Source organism: Delphinus delphis, chromosome 13 (genome assembly GCF_949987515.2).
Source record: "Delphinus delphis chromosome 13, mDelDel1.2, whole genome shotgun sequence".
Lineage (NCBI taxonomy): Eukaryota > Metazoa > Chordata > Mammalia > Artiodactyla > Delphinidae > Delphinus > Delphinus delphis.
Genome location: NC_082695.1, coordinates 9,307,258 through 9,321,349, shown reverse-complemented (window position 1 = coordinate 9,321,349; position 14,092 = coordinate 9,307,258). Strand labels below are relative to the sequence as shown.

At 56.2% G+C, this 14,092-nt stretch overlaps 1 protein-coding gene across 2 annotated transcripts in view; it reads right to left on the bottom strand.

Annotated features, from left to right (window-relative positions):
• The window catches only part of SH2B3 (SH2B adaptor protein 3), a 39,991-nt gene extending 26,370 nt beyond the window's left edge, over positions 1 to 13,621 (bottom strand). For both annotated transcript variants that reach the window (XM_060028064.1, XM_060028065.1), the window contains exons 1-2: positions 13,261 to 13,621; positions 2,591 to 3,367 (exon numbers count right to left, since the gene is read on the bottom strand). In XM_060028064.1, coding sequence (XP_059884047.1) covers positions 2,591 to 3,340 — 750 coding nt within the window. In that variant the 5' untranslated portion in view covers positions 3,341 to 3,367; positions 13,261 to 13,621. The remainder of the gene's footprint in view (positions 1 to 2,590; positions 3,368 to 13,260) is intronic.
• Positions 13,622 to 14,092: the final 471 nt, after the last annotated feature.

The following is a 14,092-nucleotide window of genomic DNA, read 5'->3' as shown; positions in this document are numbered from 1 at the left end:
GTGCAGCAACAAAGACCCAACGCAGGCAAAAAAAAAAAAAAAGAAAAGACAAGAAAGATCTTCATGACCCTGGGTAGGCAAAGATTCTTTAAATGGGACACAAAAAGCACTAACCATACAGGAAAGCAACCGATAAACTGGACTTCATTAAAGTTAAGAACTTAGGTTCATGGGACTTCCCTGGTGGCGCAGTGGTTAAGACTCTGCGCTCCCAATGCAGGGGGCCCGGGTTCGATCCCTGGTCAGGGAACTAGATCCCGCATGCATGCCACAACTGAAAGTTCGCATGCTGCAACTAAGGAGCCCACGAGCCGCAACTAAGGAGCCCGTGAGCCACAACTAAGACCGGGTGCAACCAAATAAATAAATAAACTAGTAAATAAAATATTTTTAAAAAAGAACTTAGGGGGCTTCCCTGGTGGCGCAGTGGTTGAAAGTCCGCCTGCAGATGCAGGGGACACGGGTTCGTGCCCCGGTCCGGGAGGATCCCACATGCCACGGAGCATCTGGGCCCGTGAGCCATGGCCACTGAGCCTGCGTGTCCGGAGCCTGTGCTCTGCAACGGGAGAGGCCACAACAGTGAGAGGCCTGCGTACCGCAAAAAAAAAAGCAAAAAAAGACAACCACAGAGCAGGAGGTCGTATGTATGATACAAAGAAAGTGCATTCAAGTGTGCTGAAGTACATTCAGGTATAAAAACTTTTATAAATCAATAAGGAAAGGACAGACAACTCAATAAAAATGGCAAACATTTGAAAAAAGAGTTAATCCCAATGGCCAATAAACACATGAAAAGGTACTTAACCTCATGAGTCATAAGGGAAATGCAAATTAAAGCCAAGATTTGAGATACCAGTATACATCCACTAGAAGGGCTGGAAAGAAAAAAGACTCATTCACTGCTGATGGGGATGCAAAATTGTGCTGCCACTTTGGAAAATGTTTAGAAGTTTCATATAAAATTAAACTTGCACTTCCCATATGACCTAGCACTTCTAGGAATCTACCGGAGGGAAATGGAAGCGTATGTCAATACAAAGACCTAAGAGCAAATTTCATTACAGCATGATCTGCAAAAGTACCAAAGTGGAAACAACCCAAATATCCATCAACCGGTGAATGGATAAATAAACTGTGGTACATTCACACAACAGGCTGGATTTACTCAGCGATAAAAAGAAACAAACTCTGATGCCCCCAAGAGCATGGACAAATCTCTAGAACATGCTGGGTGAAGGGAGCCAGACACAAAAACCAATATACTATACGATTCCATTTATATGAAGTTCGAAACAGAGAAATGCAATCCGCGCGGGTGGGAGTCGATGTGTGGGAGGGGGGGAGTGTTGACGTGGAAGAGGCATGAGGGAGCCCCTGGGGCACTGGGCCACCGCGTGTACTAACACAGGGACACTCGTGGAGCTTCAGACACGCTTCACACGCCTCAGCATGTGCATGGGACCCCACAATGAAGTCTAAAAGGAAAGGTGCTTCACATAAGGGGGTTCCTTGACAACACCCCATCCCAACCCCCAAATTAGGGCCCCTCAGTTATCCTCCCAGAGGCCTCATTGCTTTCCTTCAGAGCACAAAATACACTTGATTCCATGTTCATCTGTAGGTTTAGTCCTTCAATAGCCCCACCAAGACGCCAGCTCCCCCAGCACCTAGTGTGTGCCTGGTACAGTGTAGGTGCTCAACAAGTATGTTCTGAATGAATGAATAATGATTTGGTCTCCTCCACCCAGACCGTGACCCCTCAGGGCTGGGATCTGCTTTGCTCACTCTCTAGACCAAGGCCCTAGGACATAACAGAACCACAAAGAGAAGAGAAAGGAAGACCACATGGTCCCATCAACTTGACACATCTGGTCAAAGATGGAGTCCGGCAGGTGTGTAGACCACAGTGACCTTCAGCCTCAACTGCACGGCCGGAATTAAGTGGGTCGCAAAGGAAAAAGACAAAAAGATTTAAACTTGAAAGAAAATAAGACATCCACAAAGCATGAGAGGCTCCCAGGAATTCCACGACGTTTTGAAATCCCTAGGAGAAACCCTCCTGTTTGTCAGGGTCAATGTGGGTCAGGGGTTTCAAGGACCTTGGACCAGGCTGCCACTAGCCCACATGATGCCCATGTATGGTGTCCCTGGACATTCTACAAAATCCCTGACCAGCGCTCCTCAAAACTGTCAAAGCCATCAGAAACAAGAAAAGCCTGAGAAACTGTCACAGCCAAGAGGTGCCTAGGGAAACATGACAGCTAAATCTAACATGGTGTCCTGAAGCAGAAGAGGGACATTAGGGGAAAACTAGTGGAATCCAAAGGAACCTCGGAGTTCAGTTAACAGTAATGTACCAATGTTTGTCCCTTAATTATAAGACGGATGTACATGGTACTGTAGCATGTTAACATGAGGCAAAGCTGGGTGCAGTGTATAAGGGAACTCTGTACTACCTGTAAACGGAAAATGATTCTCAGAGGAAAAAGTTCACTTCTAAGAAGGCGCGCTTTCCGCCAGGCACTTTGTGGCCGCCTGCTGGAAAAGTGTCACCACCCGTACCCCCGTAACCACGTGCGCGGGGTCTTACCTTGGGCGGGTCGAAGAGCTCCAGCAGGCGGTCCGCGCCGTCGGGGCCCGCGCGCCGCAGCGCCAGCCGCCCCCTTTGCCAGCGCGCCCCGCTGTCCATGGAGGCCTCGTCGGCCAGGCTGTACCGCAGCGTCGCCTCCTTGAGGGCCTCAGGTGGCGGCTCCCGGGCCAGGCTCCAGGGCAGGAGCTTCCTGGCCAGGCCGGGCCTGGCCGGGGCCTCGCCTGCCTCCCCCGCTGCCGCGCTGGGGGCCGCGGGCAGCTCCCCGGCCGAGCGGTGGCGGAAGATGTGGCGGAGACTGTGGCGCAGGTGCTGGAGGGAGCAGGCCGGCCGCGGCGGGGCCAGCTCCTCCGAGCTGCGGGCCTTGGGAAGGCCGGGGGCGGGGACGGGGGCGGCGGGGCCCGGCTCGGCTGGGGACGCCTCGGCCTTGGCCGGGGTCCCGCGGCCAGTCTCACGGTAGTCGCGCGCGGGGGCGGCGGCCCGGGTGCCCGACAGCCCGGGCGCCCGGCCCTCGCGCACCTCGCGGCAGAAGTAGCGCTGGAAGAGGTCGGTGAACTGCAGCGACACGAGCTCGGCGCGCAGCGGCGCGTGGTGCGGGTGCTCGCGGGCGAAAAGCCAGTACTGCCGGGCCAGCTCCCGGGCTGCGGCCACCGCGTGCAGCTCGCAGAACTCGCTCCAGCCTCGCGGGGATGGGGCCGTCGCCGCCGAGGATGCGGAGGAGGCCGAGGAGGACTGCAAGGTGGGCCCGTTCATGGTGGAGACCAAGGTAGAGCTGCTGGGCTGAAAGACACGGTGAGGAGTGAGTGAGAGAGGAGGGAGCGGACGGGTGAGCGACACCCACTTAAAGCCACCGCCAGACACGCTAGTCACCAGGCACAACGTCAAAAAGCGAAAATTACTGTTAATACCCAGTGCTGGTGAAGATGCAGCAAAACGGGCACTCCCTTCAGTGTTGCCGGTACTGTTAGGGGTACAGTCTTTTTGGAGGGCAATTTGGCAGGATCATTTTCAGACCTAGTAATTCCACTTCTAAGTATTCAAGAGAAATAGTTGCCCCCATGCGCAGAGAGGCATGTACAAGACAATCCCCTGCTAGGCGTTTCCTGCCCCCACATTTATAACAGGAAAAAATAAATACAACCTAAAGCCCTATCAGTCAGAGACTGGTGAAATAAACTGTGGTACATTTGCAGGCTGGAATATGCTTCAGCAGTGGAGAAGGAGGACGAAGATCTATGCTACCTTGGGGAATCACCAGGGCACAGCATTAAGGGAAAAAAGCAAACCACAGAGCAATACAACCGTGCGATCTCATTTACGTGAACACACAAAGCAAAACTACCAATTCTTATGTGTACATAAATGTATTTAAGTGGTGGGCAGGAAACATGTGGCTGGAGCAACACCATCCAGAAACAGTGGTGACCTGTGGGGAGGAGCCAGAATCTGGGGTGCAAGGGGGGAAGTAACCAAGGAAAACTGTTACTACTTGTCTCTAGAAAATATGGCTAAGAACATGGCGCCTGGAGTCTGGACTCAAATCCCAGCATGAACCGCTTACTAGTTGTGTCACCTTGGGTGTGTGATTTCTTTCTGCCTTGCTTTCCCCATCTGTAAAATGCGGGCCATGATTGCACCTACCTCATAGGAGTGTTATGAGGATTCATTGAGTTAATAAATGTAAAGGCCTTAGAACCTAGGAAAAGCCTAATAAGGCTTATGATGAATGTTACAATAAGAGTGTATTATTAGTGTTAATAAAAAGAAATATAGGGGCTTTCCTGCTGGTGCAGTGGTTAAGAATCTGCCTGCCAATGCAGGGGACACGGGTTCGAGCCCTGGTTCGGGAAGATCCCACATGCCTTGGAGCAACTAAGCCCCTGTGCCACAACTACTGAGCCTGCGCTCTAGAGCCCGCGAGCCACAACTACTGAGCCCATGTGCCGCAATTACCAAAGCCCACATGCCCACAGCCTGTGCTCCGCAACAAGAGAAGCCACCACAATGAGAAGCCTGCGCATCACAACGAAGAGAAGCCCCCGCTCACTGCAACTAGAGAAAGCCCACACGCAGCAACAAAACCCAACGCAGCCAAAAATAAATAAAATAAACTTTATTTTTTAAATAAATAAATATAAAACAACAAATAAAAAGGGATAAATTAACAAGACTCACAAGGAGTGCAAAGGTACTTCCTGTTCTGATGGGGGAACGTCAGGACAGGCAGACCCTTGCCTGCTCATCCCAACTGGGGCTCCCACACAATCAAAACGCAGAAGCCCCCTACCCTCTGCTGTCCACGGTGCTGAACCCTGGACCTCTCTAGTTACCATCAGTACTGTCTGTCCTTCCAGCTAAGCCTGGCTGGGCCCAGGCCCCTGCTGGGGACCACACAGTCATGGCTGCTCATTCACACACAGACACCTCCACCTAAATATTACTGAGGGCCTACTGTGTGTCAGCCACTGTGCTAGGCCCTGGAGATAACAGCAGTGAACCAGAAAGAAATTCCTGCTCTCCTGCTGCTACATTATACACACACCCACACACCCAAGTGTTGGCTGTGTGCCTCTGACTGGACCTCTCTGAACCCCTGTTTCTTCATCTGTCAAATTGGGAGCAACACAGTATCTACCTCCTAAGATGGCTGCAAGGAGTCCTTGAAAGGGGACTCAAGGTGAAGATCTGAACCTAGAAACTGGGGTTCTTTCTGCCACACCCCACTCCATATCTCCAGGCCGTGGTGCTGACCCTGCAGCCGATCACAGCAAGACAGCCCAGACGGCACAGAGTGGGTGCCACTGCACCGGCTGGGAGGGTGCTGTGCACACATTTGACTTTCTGCATATCACAGGGTCCTTGGCACCTATACACCGTAGGCACTTTGTACACAGTGGGCAGAAGGGAAGGGAGAGGGGCCACGTGTGCCCTTGGCCACCACGCTCTGCCAAGAAATCCACACCTGTTGCTGAAGAGGAGGGTTTTACCTGCATGTGTGGGCGACCTGTCCTCGGTTAAGCCCTCGGCCACCCCACGCCTTGACACAGGTGAGGCCAGCACTGTCCTCACAGGTTGGGGAAACCAGATGCCAGACCCAAGCTCCTGTCCCATCCACGAGACCCCGTGTGACGTGCCCTCGCACCAGCTGCCTCTGGACAACTGCCTCAGGTGTCCCTTTGTCCTGCCTGCTCCCAGTCTGCTTCCAATCTCACTCAAGAGAAGCCTCCCCTGAGCTCACTGGCGACTGAGTCCTGAACTTGTCTTTCAGCACACTGGTCACGTGCTCTCATTCAATAGCAATGATTGTTTAATTAGTGAGTATCTCCCCACCAGACACTGAGCTCCACGTGCCAGGAGCCACTCCCAGCTCCATCCCCAGTTCCTAGCATGCAGCAGGAGCCCAATAAATGCCTGCTGGATGAATGAACGTAGGAATGCAAGAGGTCGGCTGGATTTGCAACCTCTGGCTCCTCTGGCAGATGTGTGGCGGCCAGCACCCACCAGTGACCACCTCTTGCTGGGCCAACCCACCTCCTGGGCACCCAGGCCTATCCGTTTGCCTGGAACACCTGACCCTGTCCACCCATGTACATCAGAGTCCTGAAGCCCAGCTGCAGGACCAAACCCTGGTAAGAGCCTTCTCAGAACAGCTGTGCCTGCTCCAAGCTCCCTCACTGCCCAGGCAGTGGCTGGCAGCCCTCCTCACCAGGCCCCCTATTCCAATTCTCCATAAGAAGAGTGGTGTGCACTCAGCACATGCTATACCTCAGGCGTTTTTCTAACTGCTTTTGCAAAACATCAACTCTCCCAAGCTTCCCAACAGTACTAGGAGGTAGGGCCAATAATTGCTCCCATTTTACAGGTGGAGAAACTGAAGCACAGAGGTCCCACAGCTAGCGATTAATGGGAACCCCACACACAAGGCCCCCCAAAACACTTGATCAATGCCCAGATGCACACAAGGAAGACGCACTGCCCAGTGAATGTCTATCCAGAGGAGGGGATATAGAGGTCTCATTCAGCTCCTGCTGGAGTCAGGAGGCCTCAGCTCCTCCGTCCAGGTCATAAACCCACCAGGTGGTTGGAAAATAGCCACAGGGTGAAAATTTTAAAACATCAATAAATGACACTATTTCACGCTTTCTACGTGCCCTGCTCTGTGCTAAACACTTTGCATTTATTCACTTATTTATTCCCCACCAGAGTGGGCAATCCTAGCATTATGCCCACTCTATGGATGAGAAAGCCACGGTACGGGAGGAATGGCTTGCCCAGGGTCACGGGGCCCTCGAGGGGCAGAGCTGCAATTAGAACCCGCTCGCTCTGCTGGAAGCGCCAGCTATACATGAGCAATACTGCCTACTGTCCATCTCCCTCAGCCCGGGGGTCTGCCCCCAGCAGGCCGAGGGCCATCACACTCCTGCACACTCCGCAGGGCCTGGTCAGAGCTGGTGCTCCAGAAATATTAGTTGCATGAATTAATGAACTCCTAGGGTTGAGGCAGGCTGCTATTTGACAGTCGTACTCTTGGAATCACGCTCCTGACCTTTGTGGACTGACAGAAAAGGCTGAGGGGCTCCGAGAAACCCACCACAACAGATGACCTCTCTATGGTGGAGCTACCAACCAAATCTGGGTTCACATCCTAATTCTGCCACTTCCTCGCTGTGTGATGCAGAAGAGAGGGCTTCCCTCTCTGAGCCTCAGTGTCCCCATCTGTAAAGTGGGCTAATGTACTTGGCATTCACTAGGAGCATTCTAAGAACTGATGCCTGAGGGGTGCTTGGCACAGGGCTCAAGAAACAGGTGGCTGTTGCTATTTTATTACTATTATTGTTAGAAGAGAGGAGCGCCTGCTACAGAGAATGTCAGACCTGCCTGCTGCAAGAAGCCACAGGCAGAGCCTGGCTTCATGGGCTGGGCCAGGCAGGGAGGGTCACGGGAGCCCGAACACAAGGCCTTCTCAGGGGTGAAGCACTGCTCAGGCAGCTCCGGGCAGGAGCTCCAGGCAGGAAGTCACCAGCCAGAGCACTCAGCTGTGGCCTGTGCCGGGGAGGGGGCCATGGCTGGGAGGTTTCCTGGCCGGGGCAGGCAGCCAGGCCACAGGAAGGTGGTCCCCTCCTTGGGCCTTGGCCCAGGTGGAAGCATTTATTGAGTGTTTACTATGCGCCAGACACAGAGGAAGAGCAATTGATCAGATCACGCCAACCCTGGGAACAGGGCCTAAAAGCTCTTGGTAGGAAGCAACTACTAATCACCTGGGGGTTCCCAGGAGCCCCCAGGTTTCAGCTAGGGGGTATAGGGAGTAGAGGGATCTTTGGGGCATTTCTATCCCCTCCAACCCCCCCACAGGAGCATCTGGGAGCCTGGGCGGCCACAGGGATGAACAGCCTTCCACAGAGAGGGGCCTGCAAATCCAGGGGGTCCCTCCCACCTTCTCATCCTGGGCTTTTGGGGCAGGGAGATCTGCTGGGTAAGGGAGTCGGAGTCCAGGATTTCCCAAAATCCCACATCAGGGCGAGGGACGAGGATGATGTGACGTGGAGCAGGAAAATCAGACCGCATCCCAGCAACCCCCTGCCAAGTCCCCATGGCAAACACGTGAAGACGGAGGCGGCGACCTCTGTGCCCATCCTGGGGCTCATGTCAGGGTGGGGGTGGGTCTGCCTTTCAGGACCCCAAGTTTAGAACAATTGTGTCCACAGAGTCCCTGCTCAGGGCAACCTGGTGAGGGCTTTGAAGCCTTCGCCAGCACCTGGTGTCCCCTGTTCACGCATATACAGCCTACACCAAGCCGGGGAGAGTTCAGGCTCTGAAGGGCTGGCAATCCTGGCTCTGAGTTGTGGGGCTCACTCTAACCCAGGACCCCAGAGATCGAGGCTCATCAGCCTCTCCTCTATCCAATCACCCTGGGTAATAATGTAATCTTGGGAAGCTAATATTTCCTGTTTAATTATCAGGCCCAGGTGCAGAGAAGGCCTTTACCCACCTGTGGGAATTTCACCTGCCAAGGCTTGGGGAGAATATTTTAAATCGTGATAAGTGAAGTTAAAATGAGCCAGTCCAGAGCCTCCATTCTCCCCCAGGTCCACAGCTCACAGATGTTTGGGCAGGAAGTCTTATACCTTCAGAGGGAGACACCTCCTCCAGGGAGGCCTCCAAGTTCACTCCAGGCTGCTGTAAGCATTTCTGCCTTTCCTACCCACAGCACCAACTTCTCCAGGAGCCCAGACCCGCCCCCCCCAACCCCATCCAAGGAGGCCCAGAGAGTTGAGGGGATTCCAACACACACTGCCTGGCAGGAGGCCCACTGCCCTTTCACACCACTCGAGCTGGCCAGACTGTGTAGAAGCCTACAGGCAGTACAGACCAAAGGTTCTGGGGCCCTGGGGAGGCTGAGAAGTGGGTTCTGCTCTAGCCCATCGGGCAGCCAGGGGGCCGTGATGCACTCTCGCCGGGGTCACCTAGTGCCTGGGGACATTTATCACACCAGCACAGTCTGCCAGAACAGGAAATGTCCTCTGGCTTCCTCTGCCCCCACCCTCAGCCTGACACCCTGGCCAACAGCCTTTGGGAGGTGGGGAAAGCCAGGGCCACCGAAGAACAGGCAGAACTCTCTAAGCCACCCCCATCCCAGCATGTGACTTCTTCCTTTAACTGCCCTGGGTTGAGGGGAGAGAGGGGAAGCCTCTCAGTCAGCTCTGCACACCCCATGCCCCCAGACGGTGTTGCTTCCTCAGGATATCAGGACGGGTGCCCTCAAGCCCTCCTGCAATCCTCTCTCCACACTCATCACCCTCTCGGGGCCTCTCCTCCCGCGAGATGACACCAGAGTGCCAGCTCTCAAAGGACAGATCCCATGCCGAAGGCCCTCCTTTGTGTCCACTCCCCTAATTGCATTTCCAGTTCCCCAGCCCCTCAAGGCCAAGGCCTCCCCGTCAGGCACCCTTGTGAGTCAGCTCCCGGGTGAGCAGGGCACAGACTTCCTCCCTCCCAGGCCTCCCTGGGGACCCATGGGGCAGTGGCAGGCTGCCCTTGGCCAGCCGGGATGGGGGCCCACATCCGGGCAGGCCCCCAGGGGCTCCAGGCCTGGTTCATGAGGAAGCCTGCAGCCCGGCCCCCCTAGCCGACCCCTGACAGGGTGGCGTGGGAGGAAAAACCTTCCAGCCATCTGCGCAGCTGCCGGGTTTCCGGGCGGGGTGGGGCCGGGGGACGCCAGGAGGACTTGCTCTCCTGGGGAAGTGCCCCTTGCCCCTGCTGGGAGGAAGGATGCTGGGCTGAGCAGCCCAGTGGTGGCCAATGGGACCCCGAAGCCCCAACTGAAGAATGCTGGTCGTCCAGGCTTTGGGGCCCAAGTAAGTGGGTGTCCAACTGTGGTTTGGACCTGCCCAGTCCCCGAGGGACTTCAGGCCCCGGAAGCCAGGGAGCTGAGGCACAGGGCTCCTGGGTCCAATTAGGACTGACTCAGCGAGTGACCCCAGCTGAGTCACTTCCCCTGGGCAGCCTGCCCGCCTCAGTTTCCTCAGGGAGGGCGGGTAGCTGGGAACAGGGTCTGGCTGGGAACAAGTAACTTGTATTACACCTCTGGACTCTCCAAGGCAGGCTTCTCTGTCTGCCAGATGGAAGCAGCTTCCTGCTCCGCCCAAAGACGCTGAACACCCGGGAGCCCCTAGGGCCCATTTTCCCAGGAAACCTGGCAATTAAGTGGCAGCCCCCCTCTTGGGCATTAACAGCGTAGCTCTTATTGAGCACTGACTGCATGCCAGGCACTCTGCATGCCTCTTCTCAAAACCCTATTAGTACTCTCATTCATAGATGAGGAGACCCACAGCTCAGAGAGGTTAAGGGACAAGCCCAAGGTCACATGGCCATAGCAATTATACCCAACATAGTTTGAGTCCCTACTCTGTGCCAGACTCATACACTTCACGTATGCACTCACATGCAGGCTCACATACCCGGGAGAAGCTGGGACTCTTGGCCCCCGCTGGGCAGGTGCGCCCCAGAGAGTTCAGGTAACTTGCCCAAGGCCTCACAGCTAGAAGCTGGCAAAGCTCAGATTTGGCTCCAAAACCCACGCTGCTACTGGGAGAAGTGAGAACTGAACAGAAGAGACCTCTCATTTTAATAATAATAACAACAACACTATCTATTATTAATTGAGTGCCAAGGCCAGCACTGAATGCTTTATGTGCCCTGTCTCCCCCACTCGGCATGGGCAGCGCTGGCACTAGCAGCTGGGCGGTCCCTCCAAGTGTCTCCAGCCCTGCCCCCTCTGCCCTCGGGGAGACTCCATCCAGGAGGTGGCACCGCCAGACCCAGATATCCAAGGGTCCGCACAGGCTGAACTGCTGCAGGGCTACCCAGCACCTGTTCGCCCAGGCTACCGCCATATCTGGAGTGGCTCTACAGGATCTAATTTGTATTAGAAAGTTCTGTTTATTGGAGAAGGATCAAGCCCAGGGTTCAGAAGAATGGGGGGGTGGGGGGTGGGGGGGTGGGGCGAGTGGATCTGGAAGGAAAACGAGCAGAGCTAACATCCAAAACAAAAAGGATAACAACAACCTCATCCTTATTACTATTCCTCCTCCTGACCAAGCCACGCTAAACACTCTGTGAATTCACTCATTCGTGGTTCCAATGGCCCTAAAGAAGTAGGTACTATTATCACACCCATTTGACAGATGAAGAAACTGAGGCTGGGGTGGTTAAGCAAGGCCATATAGCCAGGAAGCACCATCACTTCATCCTGCCTGGGTCTCCAGAATTCTTCTCCCAAACACTCAGGAAACCCCAGAGCTGCACGTGCAGGTGGTGCTCAAGGGATGCTGATGAACAAACATTCCACAGCCAGTAACAATAACACTAATTGTGGTAATGATGAAAACCACCACCACCACCACCACCTCGAATTGAACCCTTTCAATGCCAGGCTTATTACATACCCTACCACAAACCTATTATTACCCCATTTCACATAGGGGAAACTGAGGTTCACAAGTATCACTGGCCCATGCCCTCAGCAGGAAAAAAGGCAGTGAGGGAATGGAACCTAAGCTTCCAGGACACTCCTCTGCCGCTGCTGAGCCCCTGAAGGTCCTCAGACGCCAGAAGCTGATACTTTAGTCCAGCCCCTTCCCAGCTGGCTGCCTCTGTGGCCCATGGGGACTCACACAAGTTCTAGGAATGTTCACTCTTTGGCTCGGAAGGATTTTTCCCTCCCAGAGGGGGGTTGTGGGAAAAGGCTCAGAAAACGTGTATTAAAAACCCTTCCAACTTCCCAAAACAGGCCCTGGCCTCTCATCTGCTGACCCCAGCCTGACAAGGCGGCCTCAGCCGGCTCTCCCCCCCTTTAGAGCTGGGTCTCTGGCCCCCGCAGGCCCCGGAGAGCCTCCAGGGCTGTTTCCGCTCTGGCAGCCAGGTCAGCGATGGGAAACCCAGGTACAACTCGCACCCACAACCCCGGAGATCCATACACCCACAGCCCTGACAGGGGCCCCAGGGTTGGACTGTAAATGGGGATGGGCCGGCTGCCCCAGCTGAGCCTGGCAGTTGGTGGGTGTCAGAGGAGGCTCATCTCCCAGGCCAGGGGGTGCGGGTCAGATCTCTGCCCCTCCTGACCCCAAAGCTGGACCTTGGCCCTTCAGACTTGGCCTTGCCAGGCCCTCTGTTCCGAAGCCCCCTGCCTGTAGCCCAATTTCACTTCCTCCCACTCAGTCCAGCCTGGCCATTCCCCTCCCTGGAGGCCCCCAGCTGCAAGCAGTGACCTCCTCATCTACATCATTGTGGCCCGGGAATGGGGAAGAGAAACAGGAGAATGAGGAAACTCAGGAAAAAAAGTGGAATGGCAGGCAGGCCCCCCCCCCGCCGCAGTTCCTCAAATGCAGTCCCCATTGCCCCGAAAGCCCCCAGGAACAGAATGAGGGAAGGGAGGGGATTTCTGCACCAGGCATTAAGGGCCTCTGAAATACCTTCCCAGCCCTGCTGACCTATTAAGCCAATGACCTGTGTCCCAATTTTTTTGGTGGGAGGATTCCCCTGGAGCCCCAGGTCCAGGGTGGGAGGGTACCAGCCCAAAGACACCTGAGCTGTGAGAGCCCTAACCCTTTTGAAGCCCCAGATTCTGTAGCATGGGGGTGCCTGGGCCACCCCACCTCCCTGATGCAGGGAATGGGGAGAGGGGCTTCTGGAATGGGGGGAGGGCTCCCCTCTTAGCCACACGGCCTGGCCTGGGAGAGTGGGGAGGGGCCTGCGCCCCACTCCAAGAGAACTCTTCCATTCTCATGGGCTCAGTTTCACTACTTTCACTTTCAAGGTACCAAGCCGGCCCCCCCTGCCCCCCTCCTCACCAGGCGCAAGTTGACTGGCTGGGCTACGTTAAGAGGCGGACTGGGAGTATTAGCCATACCCTCTCTCAGCGCCTCCCCCACTGCCTCAACTGCCCCATTACATCCCCAACACGTGTGTGGCTGGGGGTGGCGGCTGGCAGGGTGTCACAGGAGCTGGGGAACGGTCACCCCTGAACACCTCCATCTGAGTTAGCTTCAGGACAATATTTTAGGCTGTTGTGGGAGTGCGCAGACACTGGGCAGAACTGGACACGGGGCCTCCTCTTCCCCCATTAAAGCCCTCCCAGCCCCGGAGGAGGGGAGCGCTGGGAAAGGCGGGCTTACCTGAAAGAGAGGGGGTCCGGGCCCGGCCGGCCCATGGCGTCACGCGCCCCCGGCCCCCCGAAATCCCTAGGGGGCGGGAGGGCCCCCGCCCCGGGCGCGTTCTCTCCCGCGCGCCGGCTCCTGGCTCGCGGCTCGCTCGAGCTGGGCTCAGGCAGGAAACCCGGGCTCGGAAAATGGCCAGCGCCTCATCATTTCCGCCGCCAGCGCTTGACAGTTGCGGGAGGATGCGCCTCCGGGCCGCCACCGGGGAAACTTTGCTGAGGCCGCCGTCTCCACCGCGGGCCGCGACAGTCCGGGCGGGCGGCCGGGCGGAGGCGGTGGCCCGAGCCCATGCCGCCCCGCGCCGTTATGTAAAGAGGAACCGGCTGTGCGAGCGAAGCCCGGCGGGGGAGGGCGGCCAGGCAGGGGCGGGGCCACATCAGGCCCCGCCCCAGTCCGCCCGTGAACCAGACTTGGCAGGGGGCGGGGAGAAAACAGGACCAGGGGCGGGGCCAGACATCGCCCCGCCCATCAGCCCTGCTCCTCTGCGACTGACCAGGTCCTGGGGTTTCAAAAGCCAGCCCGGGGAGAGGCGGGGCCTTGTAAAGCCACGCCCACAGATCACCCTCCCGATTTCGTAGCGCTAAACCTAAAGAAGGGAATGAACGGCAGGAGGGGCGGGGCAACCTTGGCCCCACCCACCTAGCGCCAGGGGCCACCGGGTGCCTCCACGCTGCGGGGGCGGGGCCAGATGAAGGAAAGGCGGGGTCTGAGGGCGGGGCCGGGCCGAGGCGCCTGGCCTCGAGGGGGCGCGACCCTGCCGACTCCCTCCTGCAGGGCCTTATCTGCGCGC